This window comes from Oncorhynchus nerka, linkage group LG14 (assembly GCF_034236695.1).
Source record: "Oncorhynchus nerka isolate Pitt River linkage group LG14, Oner_Uvic_2.0, whole genome shotgun sequence".
NCBI classification, from domain to species: Eukaryota; Metazoa; Chordata; class Actinopteri; order Salmoniformes; family Salmonidae; genus Oncorhynchus; species Oncorhynchus nerka.
This window is the reverse complement of record NC_088409.1, coordinates 68,672,990-68,686,678: the sequence shown is the minus strand read 5'-3', so window position 1 is coordinate 68,686,678 and position 13,689 is coordinate 68,672,990. Positions and strand designations below refer to the sequence as shown.

Genomic DNA, 13,689 nt, shown 5'->3' with positions numbered 1-13,689 from the left:
GAATCACAATTTACCTGATTGCTTTAAGTTTAGGCCACAACATAAAGATTCCAATTAGGTTATGCAGAATAATTGATTCAGATCAAGACTGATGAAGGCCTGCCTACACGTTTTATTCTGCTCGCTGTGATCACAAAATGTATTGACAACAAGGCCTAAATAAATTCACTACAATTTTGAGCACGGCTGGTGTGATAAGTTTATAAAAGCATTTACAGAATGTATCTCAGATCTTAAAAAATGGATTCGGAAGCAAAATGAGTTTTGTAATAAATAGACATTCGTTTGCATGGTGCACAGAGACGTCAGTCGGGTTTTAATAGAGTAGGTCTGCAAAAACAAGAAAATATTCCACTGACTCTGGATTTTGCTGAGATTTTCACGTTCAGATATAAGCAACAAGTGTCTCACCTCTTACCACCAAAAAACATGCTACAGGGTGGGTAATATTTTATTTTCCCATTAGTGACACATGACTAAGCACATCAATGAATAAAGGCTGGAATTAGATAGTAAGATGCACTAGAACAGAGCACCAAACAAGGTCAATAGCTATTGCACTTTATAGCATTCAAAATGTGTGAAACTCTCAAAAGTAGGCTACTTTTAAGCATAGATTACGTTTAATTTCATTCCGTTTTTTTAATCTAATGTAAATCCTTCAAGCTCTCAACATGCACTTGGAAAGGAATGTGTAATATTCTATTGACACTAATGTCAATGGAGATGTGCGAACACCGTTAAGGAAGAAATGTAAGACCTACACAAAACACCGATTCAACCGGCAATATAATGGTTAATCGGAAATGTGTGGTTTGTATCTGACGAATTTATTCGGAAGGATTATTCGTTTTTGTTTCAGTTTTTCTGTCGAAGTGACGATGTTCTGGATTGAGCTATAGAGCGGAACCGGTTTTACTTGTAGGCGTCGGAACAACTTCTGGGCAGACTGTTCCGTGGATATCCACATTTTCACATTTTGATGCAAAGTAATAATCATTCCGAAAGTGCATTCTCAGCCCCTAAACGCAAAGCATAAACCGCGGCTTTGGTGTGGATGGCAAGGGGGATTGGACGGCGCTCGCTGGTAGGATTTTAGGGTAAATATGAAGTGACAAGAGTCTGCTCTTATTGTGGTGCGTCAGCCGACTGGCGCCAAACGGCTCTTTAACCAACCGAATCCATGTTAATCAAGCCTAGGGTCCACAGAATGGATTTCTTAAAGGTACAACAGAGCAGTACCGAGACCGAGTTTCTGGTCGGGTCGCCGTAGGGTTCGTTGCAAAGGTCTGAAGTGTGTAATGTACGTGTATGTGGTTTGGCACATACCAACAAACAGCCCAGGCGAGTCCGGACACTGTTGTTCCCTCACGCTCAGAAGAGAGCCTGCCCATTACAATGTATTATAAATCATATCATTGCTGTGTCAGTTTATGCTGAAAATGAGAGCGAATAAGATCATATTAGAATTAAAGGAATACAGTATAGTATCGGAGAGCTATTGATAGGCTACGTCAGGCTAGTCCTGGTTTTATTATTTTCACTATTTAGGATATAAGGCAATCAAATAAAGTGGATGTACAATAATTCACTTTGCGTAGGTTATAACGTGTGCAGGAATTATGTATTTTGTGAAGGGGACATAGGTTACACGTCAGAAAAACAATATATATTTGCTTTCTGTAAGGCTATAAGCAAGCACTTACCGCGTTTTATCTGTCAATTTTGCTCTCGAAATTCATTCATTCATCTGTTTTCTTTTCTTCATGCTTCGATGCAGCATCTGGTCCTGCGCTTTTCGAATGACCCGGGGCTGTTTTTAAAGTGGCAATGTCCGGTTTATTAGTCGCTGTCCTTGCGGTGAAGCGTTCACAAAACAGCAGCGAGTCACGGAAATCGACAGCCCTAGAATATAATCACTAAATCGAGTCCGATAGCCTACCATTCAGGTACGGGAGGCTGTGGACTCTCTTACCGTCTCAGCGTAGTCTATCATTACGCACAAGCAGTGATGGAACTGTATGTTATTATGGCCAAACCAAGATAAACACTTAAACAGATAAAATTGCACGCGGATTTCTAAACAAACGAAACTAGATAGAATGGCTATGAGGTTAAAAAAATGACGAGGACCTAAACTGATCATATAATCTTAACATGGAATGGAACCACAACGAATCTATTTGGAATCTTCTTCATACTTTAAAAAATCAATCACCGGTATAGCCTACTAACATTATTTAGCCTACCTATAGGCTATCATGAAAGCGACTACAGAGCAATAAACGTAGGCTATCTATTCGGGCACCGGTTCTGGGCTGGAGTTATGCACCTCATCGAAAGTATAAAGCGCAAGCCGACCGAGGTGATGCCTCCACCGGTCAAGAATTGAGGGCTGACCCGGTGTTTGGCTTGGAGATGGGGGTGGGATTTCCCGAGCTTTCCTGTCATTGGTTAATATTTTATTCTGTTGACATGTTTTCTTACTGCTAATGCTTCCGACACCTTATTGTCCACCCCCTCTCTTCGAGTCTGGCAGGAGCTGTCAAAACCACGCCTATAGAGGCCCACAATTGGTCCAGAAAGCGTAAAATCAGCAATCAAAGGGGCTTGGTTCATTAGTGTTGGGATCGAGGCAGGAAGAACATGTGAGATAGTCACAGTTCTTCAGTGAACAGGGCAAGACCATTTCAACTCCGTGTCCGTGTGGAATGATTGCTTCAGCCTTCAGAGAGGCATATCTTATTTTTCTCAAAGCGACTGGTCGAGAGAAAGAAGGAAACCCCGATTCTGCTCTCAAAGCGTAGCTGCTTCACTATCTTTGACTGATATTGTTACTGCACTTCGTGGAGTTACCAGCAACGGGAGTTTACGTGTAGTATAGGCTAGTTCCTATCAATTCAGTTTTTTCTGCTAATAACCGTCTATAACCCGTCTATTCATAGCCTATCTGGCACAGTATTCCTTATTCTTAAGTATTCATTACTTCTGTATACTTCTTACAGAAATAACAATACATTATTCTGGAAATTGTCCTACTGTTTTTGCCGAGGGGGGAGAATCGCACTGTATATCATAATTTCACTTCGATATTTTGGATGCACCGATGAGAGATCCAGTTTTCACAGGGACTGCCATGGCTTATCACCCTTTCCACGCTCACCGGCCGACCGACTTCTCCATGTCAGCTTTCCTAGCGGCCGCGCAGCCTTCCTTCTTCCCGACGCTCACTCTGCCTCACGCGGCTCTTACTAAGCCCATGTCGGACCACCTCGTTGGAGCCGCGGAGGCAGGGCTCCACCCGGCTCTCAGCCACCACCACCAGGCGGCTCATCTCCGTAGCCTGAAGAGCCTGGAGCCCGAGGAAGAGGTGGAGGACGACCCCAAAGTCACACTGGAGGCCAAGGACCTATGGGACCAGTTTCACAAAATAGGAACAGAGATGGTTATTACCAAATCTGGAAGGTGAGAGTGCGCTCTGATAATTATTGACAGCGAGGCTGACTACAGCGTCATGGTTGTTCTCTGTCCATCAATGGCGATAATAGCATGTAAATCTTGGTGGGACAAATATTGTCCATACTGTATAGGCTTTGTGTTCAGATGTGCCTTGTGTTCAGATTTATTCTGTAACGCTTCAGAAAGGTAATGGCGAAAGCAAGAGGGTTCGAAAGAGGTAGTTACATTTAGGATTACAGCGAAACAATATTACAGGGCCTGCTGTAGGCTAGACTGGCGCTATGTGATGCTGTTATTCTTTGTAGATTAGTGTATGTTCTTTAACGTATAGGCCTAGTTTATTATCGAAATAAGTTAATTATTTAACTTAAAAGTGATAAATACAATCACAGCGTACTATTGTGACCTGATTTATAGCATTTTATTTAGTTTCGATGGTACGATTGTTATAATCAAGTTCGGAGCGTATTTGACAGCGTCTCCTCCAGACGCTATCAGAGACCGTAAAGGATCAATATTTGCTATATTTAGAAAATGTTGAATGCATTAAAGACGAGCCGTTTTGAGTTTAGTTTAGGTTAGTAGTCTTGCCAGAGAGGGAAAAAACCCTCCCCTGGCTTTAGTCAGCAAAACGATACCAGCATATGGATCAAACTGCATTCTGTCATGACTGTTGAGCTTCTGGATTTTGTAAACAGACTGACAGACTGGAAAAAGAGGATTGTGATTTAACCTAAGTGATAGTGTCATGTCATAAATATATTTCACTTGACTGATTACAGACGAATTCCTAAAATATTATATTATAAATATTATAATCATCAAATAAATACAGAATACTTTAAAGTAGGTTATTAGGCCGATAACTTATTCGTTTTATTTCCTACAACTATCATGGTATTTTCAAAGTTGCATGTACATAATTCGATTGAATGATTTTATTATAAAGAACAGTTCTGTCAATTAATATTACTTTATAATTTGCCTATATCGATTAAATAGTGTTGCATTTTCCCTGGACACAAAGGAGAGAGCGACTCGCCTAATGACATCTTAATACAATGTTATTGCCAGATTTTTGTGTCTTGTCTGACAACATTAAATGTCATATGTTTATGAATAAGCCTACATGCAGTTAATTCCACGCATATTTGTCTGTCTTCCAGGAGAATGTTTCCTCCGTTTAAAGTCAGAATAAATGGCCTTGATAAAAAAGCCAAGTATATTCTATTGATGGATATAGTCGCTGCCGACGACTGCCGCTACAAGTTCCACAATTCTCGCTGGATGGTAGCGGGAAAGGCCGATCCGGAGATGCCCAAAAGAATGTACATTCACCCGGATAGCCCGGCTACGGGAGAGCAGTGGATGGCCAAGCCTGTTGCTTTTCATAAACTGAAGCTGACCAACAATATATCGGACAAGCATGGATTTGTAAGTACTGTATGTTGACTTTTATTCACATTTAAACACGCAATTGTATTTGTGATTAATAATAATACATGACACACATTTTATACAGCATATGTTTTAGGTTATGGAGTAACACAGTGTATTTAAAAGCAAATACTGTTGGATTTTATGAGCGAGATGTGTCTATATTTCTTGGATACTCTTATTCTATTTGCAACATTATTTTAGTGGGCCTAATGTATTGGCACTGCATTTTCCCCAATATGTATGGCTTAGTATTGCCACGCTGTTGCCACTGTCGACATGCAGGAAGGACATGCCCCCACTGTTCAATGTCGACATAGGCCTGTTTCCAAATATGATCTCCCAATATATTATTGTCTAAAGCTTCATAAAAGTAGACTATAAATCTAATATCACGAATGCTCTTGTTGTTGGTAGATATAGTAGGTTAATAATATAACGCATTTACACATTTATAAAACTAAGTTTTACACGATTGAGGAAGAGGATTGAAATCACGATTCAAGTATTAGATGTGCTATTTTTTTTAAAATCATATAAGCAAAGGGGGAATTCTTGAGAAATGGGGATTATGAGAGTCAGAAATCTGGTCAAGGAAACTGGGTAGAGTGGAAATAGGGTTTGATTGCTTTATTCTGACCTAGCCTCACTGTCTTGAGCAGCTTGGAATAAAAACAATGTGTGGATATAGCCTGTACTCGAACTCGAAGACCGATCATGTTTCGCCGTTGGTCCCTGAAGTGCTGTTTGTAGCCTACTGTAAAAAATAAACCGCGGAGAAGAGGAGAATTATGGATGCCTCAGAAAGTCGGCTAGAGAGAAGCTGCAATGTTACAGCGTGTGTTTGTTCAATGCTCATAAACCTATGTGCAAACAAACCGACTGTAAACAAATTGAACATTTACATGCCAGACGCATCCAGACGTTTTTGCAAAATGTTGCAGACCGTGTTTTAATAGATCTAGGCCTACATTTGACCATATGCTATCCAACCTGTATCTTTAATTATCCAGTCAGTGTGTACAGGCCTACATGTTGTAGTATTTAATGAATGTATAGAATATACATGTGTTATAAATGTTATGAGATACCCAGTAGATTTGCCAGCATATGTGATAATGCCAATATTACATGAATGTTTATCTTTAGTATTGTTTTCTATCTCGATCTGTGTTGACCAAAGGTGTGTTCTCTTGCATTCTAAGAATACGCAGTAGGGCCCAATTCTGAATAGACCTACTTATTGTTATGAATGGTAATCTTTATAAGAAATAATAATAACATATATTAATTTAATATGATGTACATGATTGTATTGTATTACTCACGTTTGGGCTTAAGAGTGACTTTGAGATAGGCCTAGCATCAGATGGTGTCGATGAAATGATAATAATTATTTTTTTCCCTTCCCTCCACAGACGATTCTTAATTCCATGCACAAATACCAGCCCAGGTTTCATATCGTGAGGGCCAACGACATCCTGAAGCTCCCCTACAGCACGTTTAGGACATACGTGTTCCCAGAGACAGACTTCATCGCTGTCACAGCTTATCAAAACGACAAGGTAAGCAATACAGTAGCCTACACAATACAGTACAATAAAGTGGAATTTAACACAGGCTACATTAATGTTAGAGACCATGAAATAACCTTGCTATGTGAGGTTGGGCCTGTATTCACATACATGCCACGATTTTCTATCAGCAAAATGTTAATCTGAGGTTCAATTTCGTTTTTGTTTTGTTTGTTTTTATGCTGTGAAAAGTTGGCTCATTTGTGGAATTCGATGGCCTCACTCGTTTGTACAACCTTGTTGCATTTAATGATCTTTGTTGACGAATTTAGTCCGAAGTTTTACAGTGAAACCGTTTCTGCAGGGTTTTTAATCTGTAGGACTATAAATACACCTGCCCAATCAAACTGCATGTTGGTCGTCATTGTCAAATGACGTAACCAGTTTAGCCTACAATTGCAGGCATATATTTGCCTAGTAAAATACGTATTTGAAAACGTTGTCTTGCTGTTGTCTTTCCGTCTATGGGCTATGGACTATGGACGAGTTGCTGCTGTTGACTAAAGGCTACAATTCCATTCAAATCTAATTAGATGGCGCATCTTTGGACACGGACACCATTTGGTTAAAGACGGATATTTCATGGTTCTTCGGGGTGTCAGTAATTCCTAGATTTGATGTATTGAGTATTTATTTTAGTTGCAGTCTAAAATTATCTAGCTCCATGCGACCCCCTCTCTTCTCCCCCTCCTTGAGTCTAATTGGCGTCCGTGTCAGAGGGGCCTGTGGTGGTCTTGTTGCTATCGTAAAGTTTATGGCAAAAAATCACAATCGATTAGAAGGCACTACCCTCGCCAGTTTGTCCGCGAACTACACAGTGTCAGCGGCTGCCTGCGCAATCAAAGCGTGACAGACGGGGAACTGCGATTCCCTGATTGGTCGATTCGCGAATTCCTCAAGAGTTCCATACAAGATGAGGAGGGGGGAAACAGGACAAACCAAGCAGCGTGCACAGCGGTTCCAGTGACGGGGGTGGCTCCAAAGCCCATGCAGTATTTGTTCCATACAAGCCTTGCATGAAGTAGCAATGATCCAAACCACATAATTAATTATGGATAAGATAGTCAGTCATCTGTTCAAGTCGCCCCCACTCAGCTATCCGAAAAAAATGGATGGAGAAACAATGTTTCTCATGGGGGTCGTGAGAATAACGCCTAGTCATTAATCCTCCATTAATAATGCAACATCTACCGGGGCTTCCTTTCAACAGAGTGAGTTCTGTTCGGTGTGTTTAACGGGACACTATGTGTGTGGGAGAAATATATCAGAATAAATAATGTTGAGAAAAACACGTGACCATATATATAGGTCAATTCATTATTAGGCCTGTACCTATAGGCCGAGTTAAGGCCTACTACTACTACTAGTAGTAGTAGTTCATTCTAACGTCTTGGTTAGGTCTATTTTTCATGGTTTATCTTGTTTACACCCAGCACTGTTTAATATATTTCCTGTCCTCAGATAACACAGCTGAAGATTGATAATAACCCTTTTGCCAAAGGATTCAGAGACACCGGAAATGGAAGGAGAGAGAAAAGGTAAGCATAGGCTATGTCGATTCGCCCATCACATTGTGTAGTCTAGCCTACTTCTATATAAATTATATTTATCATACGATCATATGCATAGGACATATGTTATGCATGTTTTAGCCATGTCCCAACGTTATTCAATTTCAACTGTTTATTAGTTAACAAAATTAAAATGACAAAATGCATGCCAACTCTGATGTAGGCTTATCATTGAATGTAGGTCGGCCCACAGCTGCCCTGATGTCATGTTAATGGTGTATGGATGCCTTACTTGAATACATGTACCCACTATTATTAAAAGGGAACCGTTCAACTCTAGGAAACAGTTGACCCTTCCCTCTCTGCGGATGTATGAAGACCAATGCAAAGCAGACCGAGACGGGGGCGACTCTGATGCCTCGTCTAGTGAACCAACAACCGGCAGAGATGGTGCACACTCTCCAATCGGACCTGGATCCAGCCCGCTTAGTCGAATCAGCCCAGGTAAGATAAATGATATGTAACCTAAATCTCAATTCGTTTGATAGGCTTAAACATAAGGCCAATGGCATTTAGACTTACGGTGGCTGACATAAGTCGACAATAGGCCAAATCCTCTAGTAATTTAGCCTATTAAGAGAATAGGCTATAGGCCTATACCCACATTGTACATTGCAACAGTATACGGTTTGTGTCCACTTCATTTCATGTATTATGTCCAAATCTATGTGCAATTTACCAAGAAAACACAGTGTTATAGTACATTTTCTAATTACAAAATGTACTTTGAATGTTTTCAGCAGCTCCTGTTCTTCAGATTTAAAGTGTTATTTTGTGACAGGCTATTTGTTCAACTCACTTATTATAGAAATATTATAGAAATATTAAAAACTGTTTCGTCTTGTAATGCATAGACTTAATCAGGCTATTTGACCATCGAAAAACAGCAACTGCTGTCCGCTCAACTTTCGATTCATACCTGAAGTCTATTTACACTGAGGAAACAAAGAGAGTTGGCCTCCTAAAAATACAACATAAAGCCCCATGTTAACGCTCCGAGTCAAACTCTTGGGCTGACATGTAGGAAGGAAACGGTTAACAAGCATGTTGAAACTAAATCATGACTGTACAATGAAAATCATCACGTGTGGGTGTGCTTGTGAATGTTTTAACCACTGCCGTTTCAACTGATATTTTACCTTCCATTATTTAATAAATGGTTTCAATTAAGTCTGAGACATGGCATTTTGTCAGTTATTTTACATTTAAGCTTACAAAACTTACAGCCAATTCTGACTACAACTTTTTTATTTTATTACAGATGATAAAGCCTGTACTGACAGTGAGCAAGAACTTGACCATCAGGATGAGCGTTGTACCGCATCGAACAGCCCTGAACCGGAGCCGCCCTCTCCCTTCAGCCCGAGGTGCGAGGACCGGGTGAAGGAAAAGCCGAGTCTGGAAAAGAAAGACTATCTGGACTCAAGAAAGTCGAGCGACTCCATATTCAGTATAAGGAACCTTGAGAAAGGAGACAAAACGGAGAACAGGCACAGGAAAGACACTACAGATTCGTCAAAAAAGGACACCGCAGACAGCGGCGCGATAAGCGCAACCAAAGAAAGTTTCTCCCCGCTCATGGTTCAAACAGAGAGCCCCTCACACTTCAGCGCGAGCCACCTGCAGAGTCTGGCCCTGTCTGGTTTGCACAGCCAGCAGTTTTTTAATCCAATGAACGCCGGACAAATGCTATTTCACCCTGGACAGTTCGCTATGGGCCCAGGTGCGTTTTCTGCCATGAGCATGGGACATCTATTGGCCTCGGTATCCGGGGCAAGTGGTATGGAAAACGGCAGCCTCTCCGCACAGGGCACCGGGGGCGCGCCGAACCCTTTCCCCTTCCATCTATCGCAGCACATGCTCGCCTCTCAGGTAAGGGCGACTTTAATTCTACACGGTAACAAATTGTTTGTTTGAACTCAGTGATCACTTATAGCCCTTTATGCTCGTTTGATGGCGCCAACACCGTTGGGGACATTATTATTTAGCACTAGAATAGACGTTGACTAACAGAACACGAGTCTTACAAGTAAACTAAAGTATGTCCACTGTAGACGCCTTGTATTGCACATGTGACTGGACAGGCCCAATCTCGGCATAACTAAAAATGTGCAGTTATCAGGTCACTGCCACTAGGATTAGGAAGCCCTGGGGCTCTTGCACACTTACCGCAGTGAGAGGATACATGCTGCCAGAAGAGCGACCAAAACATGTCTAGGCCTATATTATTATTATTATTATTATGAACAACAGTTTTGTTAATGGTGTTTCAAAGTAGTCTGATATTTGTTTTAAAAGAACATGCTTTAGAAGACAGGGCAGCAGAGTAGCCTAGTGGTTAGAGCAGTTGGACTAGTAACCGAAAGGTTGCAAGTTCGAATCCCCGAGCTGACAAGGTACAAATCTGTCGTTCTGCCCCTGAACAGGCAGTTAACCCACTGTTCCTAGGCCGTCATTGAAAATAAGAATGTGTTCTTAACTGACTTGCCTAGTAAAATAAAAAAAGACCACCCATAAATCAACCACTCATAGGGAATGTGTGGGAGTAAAAACGAGAGGCCTGGCATTTATTTACCTCCCTTTGGAATGCGAATAAGTATTCTCCTTTTTAACATCCCATCCATATAACCTTCCTTATTCTAAATGGTTCTTTAACATCGTAGAAGACGAATTCCTTGTAGGTTTAATTATTGAAGTGAACTAGCTATTCAGGCCGTGCGTAATTTGGTCGTTGAGCTGGCTCCCCAAGGTTCAGTAAGCCTAGTCATTTGAGTAGGCTACATCGTGGTCTGAATATATCACTATCACGGTCCCGGTACTAACTGCCATTTTCTCCTGTCTGATTTCAGGGCATTTCCATGCCGACCTTTGGAGGCCTGTTCCCGTACCCGTACACCTACATGGCTGCCGCTGCCGCCGCGGCCTCCGCCATGCCCGCTAGCACTACAGCCAGTTCGCTCTCGAGAAATCCCTTCCTCACCAGCTCCCGCCCCCGGCTCCGGTTCAACCCTTATCAGCTCCCCGTGTCTATGGCCCAGAGCACAAGTCTATTCACCACCGGCCTGCCAGGCGGCCTAAACCCCAGCTCCGAGTCGTCCAAATCGGGCAGCAGGGAGACGAGTCCCGTGCCTGAGCTCCACAACCACAAAGCGGGGTCGAGTCATAGGACCAGCTCCCCCAAATCGATGAAGGACTCTATCAATGAGCTCCAAAACATCCAGAGACTAGTGAGCGGCCTGGAGAGCCAGAGAGAGACGTACCCCCCGAGAGACTCTCCTAAGTGATCTCACTAATGGAATAATATATTCCACCACGACTTGGCTTGAAATATCAGAGGACTTTATGATACATTTTGTACAGCACATTATGCGAGGAAATGTCAATACAGGCCTACATTTTCGCGCGCCTGGACTGAGAAAAGAGGCAGGGAATGAAGGAGAGAGAACCAGCGTCGTCACTTACTGTTTCTGTGTGGGGTACGCTTTCAATATTATAGGAAACTGAAGCATCGAAATAATATGAAAACCAAAAGTGGGCACTGAATTTTTAGGCGTCTGGCTAAAACTAGAGCACACTAAGAGGATACCGCAAGGAGGAGAACCTACTAACAACATTCTTCATGTAGAGCATAATGATGTTAAACGACAGTGGCAACGTCGTGGCATTGTTTTTAGGGACTGAAGGAGAGAACAGTTTCAAACTATAATCAATAGACGTGCTTTTTTTTAATGATGAGAGCAGTACAGCAGCATAAGTACTGAATGAACACTGGTGTGCGTTTTGCCCGCACTATGGAGAAGGTGCAACCTTTAAAACGACAGGAAAACAAGCTACATCCCAAAAGTTTTTAAAACATAGGCTATTATTTCAAAAGGGATGCATAACATGAACGTTCCGTGAAAAATAATTGATAGAAGAACGCTTAGGCCTATCGTTTCTGCCTGATTTTTTTGTTTGAATTATTTATGTAATTAAAATAAATTCTGTAAATAAGCTATAAAGGAATCCAAGAATATGCAATTGGTATTAATTTATTTAAGACTGTACATTGACGTGTATATAATATTTAGAGTTTAACTCGTTGCTTTTTATTCTTTTTTATTTTACATGAACGTATTCTGAAAATGAAAGCTATTAGGCGCTTGTTGGTTTGAACCAGAACGTTTTTATCTGTAATGCATAGCTGATTATCTGCCTGTGACACATGAAGGAAACTAACATGTGTGCCATGTTTATCTCTGTCTGCAAAAACCAATATCAGCAAAGAGAGAAAGAGAGATAGATAGAGAGAAAGCTGCCTATTTGTCACATTACCTGACTATTATCTGCAGGAGAGGCAGAGATGTAGGAAAACCTCAGGTCATTTCACTCCAACACAGGAGAGGATGATAACAGTTCTCTTTAAATGGGGCATAAATGCATATCTATATATATATATATATATATAAATATATTTAAAATTGAAAGCGTATCTCGCTTATGCTGGTTGTGATTTTTTGTTGAATTATCTCACAATTTCAATAAAAAAAACTATGTGTTAAAGTTGTGTTCACTCATATTTTGTACCTATTGGATACAGTTAAAGTATCTTTGACATTCATAATAATAATAATTTAAATTCATTATTAATAATGTATATATGCAACCTATTTTTATAATTATAGCTTAATTATAATTATTATTATCTCCCAACATCAGATGAATGAGGCCTCTAAATGAATGATAATACCCCTTACAAATTGAAATAAGACCTAAGTAGTTATCTTAGTGTATGGTGCCCCCTGTCGGCAGTATATTTGGGGATAAAATTCAAGTTTTTCAGCCCAGTATTTCTCTAGTTCTTTATCAGTGATGATTGTGTAACAAATTCAAACGAAATATTACATTATATCATATTGAAAAGGCAAATCGATGTATTGTATATTTCTGTTCATAAGAGCAATGTAGAATGTATAACTGTCATTAGTTCCAAATAATTTTATTCTCATAACTATTAGGCCTATAAGGCCTATAATTGTCAAATTTACATTGCGATGCCGTTGAATAGAGGAGCGTGAGTGATGACATGCCAGGCATCTCTTTTTAAACTGAGCTACTGTTAGTGTTTATATAAGTGTTTCCTGTAGTATTGTCTGTATTCTACTATTAATAGAACAGAATAGTAATATAGGAGTATTTAAAGGAGGGCGAGACACTGAACTTCCGTCTCCCCCTCTCCACTTCAACTGCACATATCCTCTGCACGTTCAATAGCACTTGGCCTATAGACGCAGTTAACTGTTTGAGTGAATGGGAAAAACTGTATGACACACATAGGGTAGTCCATAGGTCTACTCAAATCAACAAGAATGGACTTTTAAGGAGGGTCAAATGAATAATAATTTTCCTTAAGAAATTTGCCACAAATTAAATTAAACAGTAGCGCCCAACATGTCATAGGACTTATACGTTTTTTGTTGTTGTTGACGAATGGCTTACAGAAACTGAAGGCATAACTTTCCAAAAATGACGCAAATATTGTGTTCACATGAGCTAGTACAGATGAACACTTTGTTATTGTATGGACATATTTTATGCGTGAGAGAGATGCCTTGGTTGGGGACAAATTGTCCCGTATCACCGTGAAAGGGTTAATTAAGCACCACAGC

At 40.6% G+C, this 13,689-nt stretch overlaps 1 protein-coding gene across 4 annotated transcripts; it reads left to right on the top strand.

Annotated features, from left to right (window-relative positions):
* Positions 1-2,196: 2,196 nt before the first annotated feature.
* On the top strand, positions 2,197-12,583 carry tbx2b (T-box transcription factor 2b). Of its 4 annotated transcripts, none has more exons than XM_029672648.2 (7): positions 2,197-3,465; positions 4,626-4,902; positions 6,315-6,461; positions 7,932-8,008; positions 8,322-8,485; positions 9,303-9,913; positions 10,891-12,583. In XM_029672648.2, exons 1-7 carry the CDS (start codon positions 3,107-3,109, stop codon positions 11,323-11,325), a joined length of 2,070 nt encoding a protein of 689 aa, XP_029528508.1. In that variant the 5' UTR covers positions 2,197-3,106; the 3' UTR covers positions 11,326-12,583. The 4 variants fall into 4 exon arrangements, with proteins under 4 accessions (XP_029528508.1, XP_029528506.1, XP_029528507.1 ...); XM_029672646.2 differs by having other exon boundaries at positions 8,304-8,485; XM_029672647.2 differs by having other exon boundaries at positions 2,198-3,465; positions 4,626-4,893; positions 8,304-8,485.
* Positions 12,584-13,689: the final 1,106 nt, after the last annotated feature.

What these genes read in the sequence shown, in the direction of transcription:
- tbx2b (XM_029672646.2), top strand. Translation starts at nt 3,107, where the DNA reads ATGAGAGATCCAGTTTTCACAGGGACTGCCATGGCTTATCACCCTTTC. An exon ending in AGCATGGATTTGTAAGTACT is followed by an intron (nt 4,903 to 6,314) that starts GTATGTTGACTT and finishes TTCCCTCCACAG; the next exon opens with ACGATTCTTAATTCCATGCA. An exon ending in AGCACATGCTCGCCTCTCAG is followed by an intron (nt 9,914 to 10,890) that starts GTAAGGGCGACT and finishes GTCTGATTTCAG; the next exon opens with GGCATTTCCATGCCGACCTT.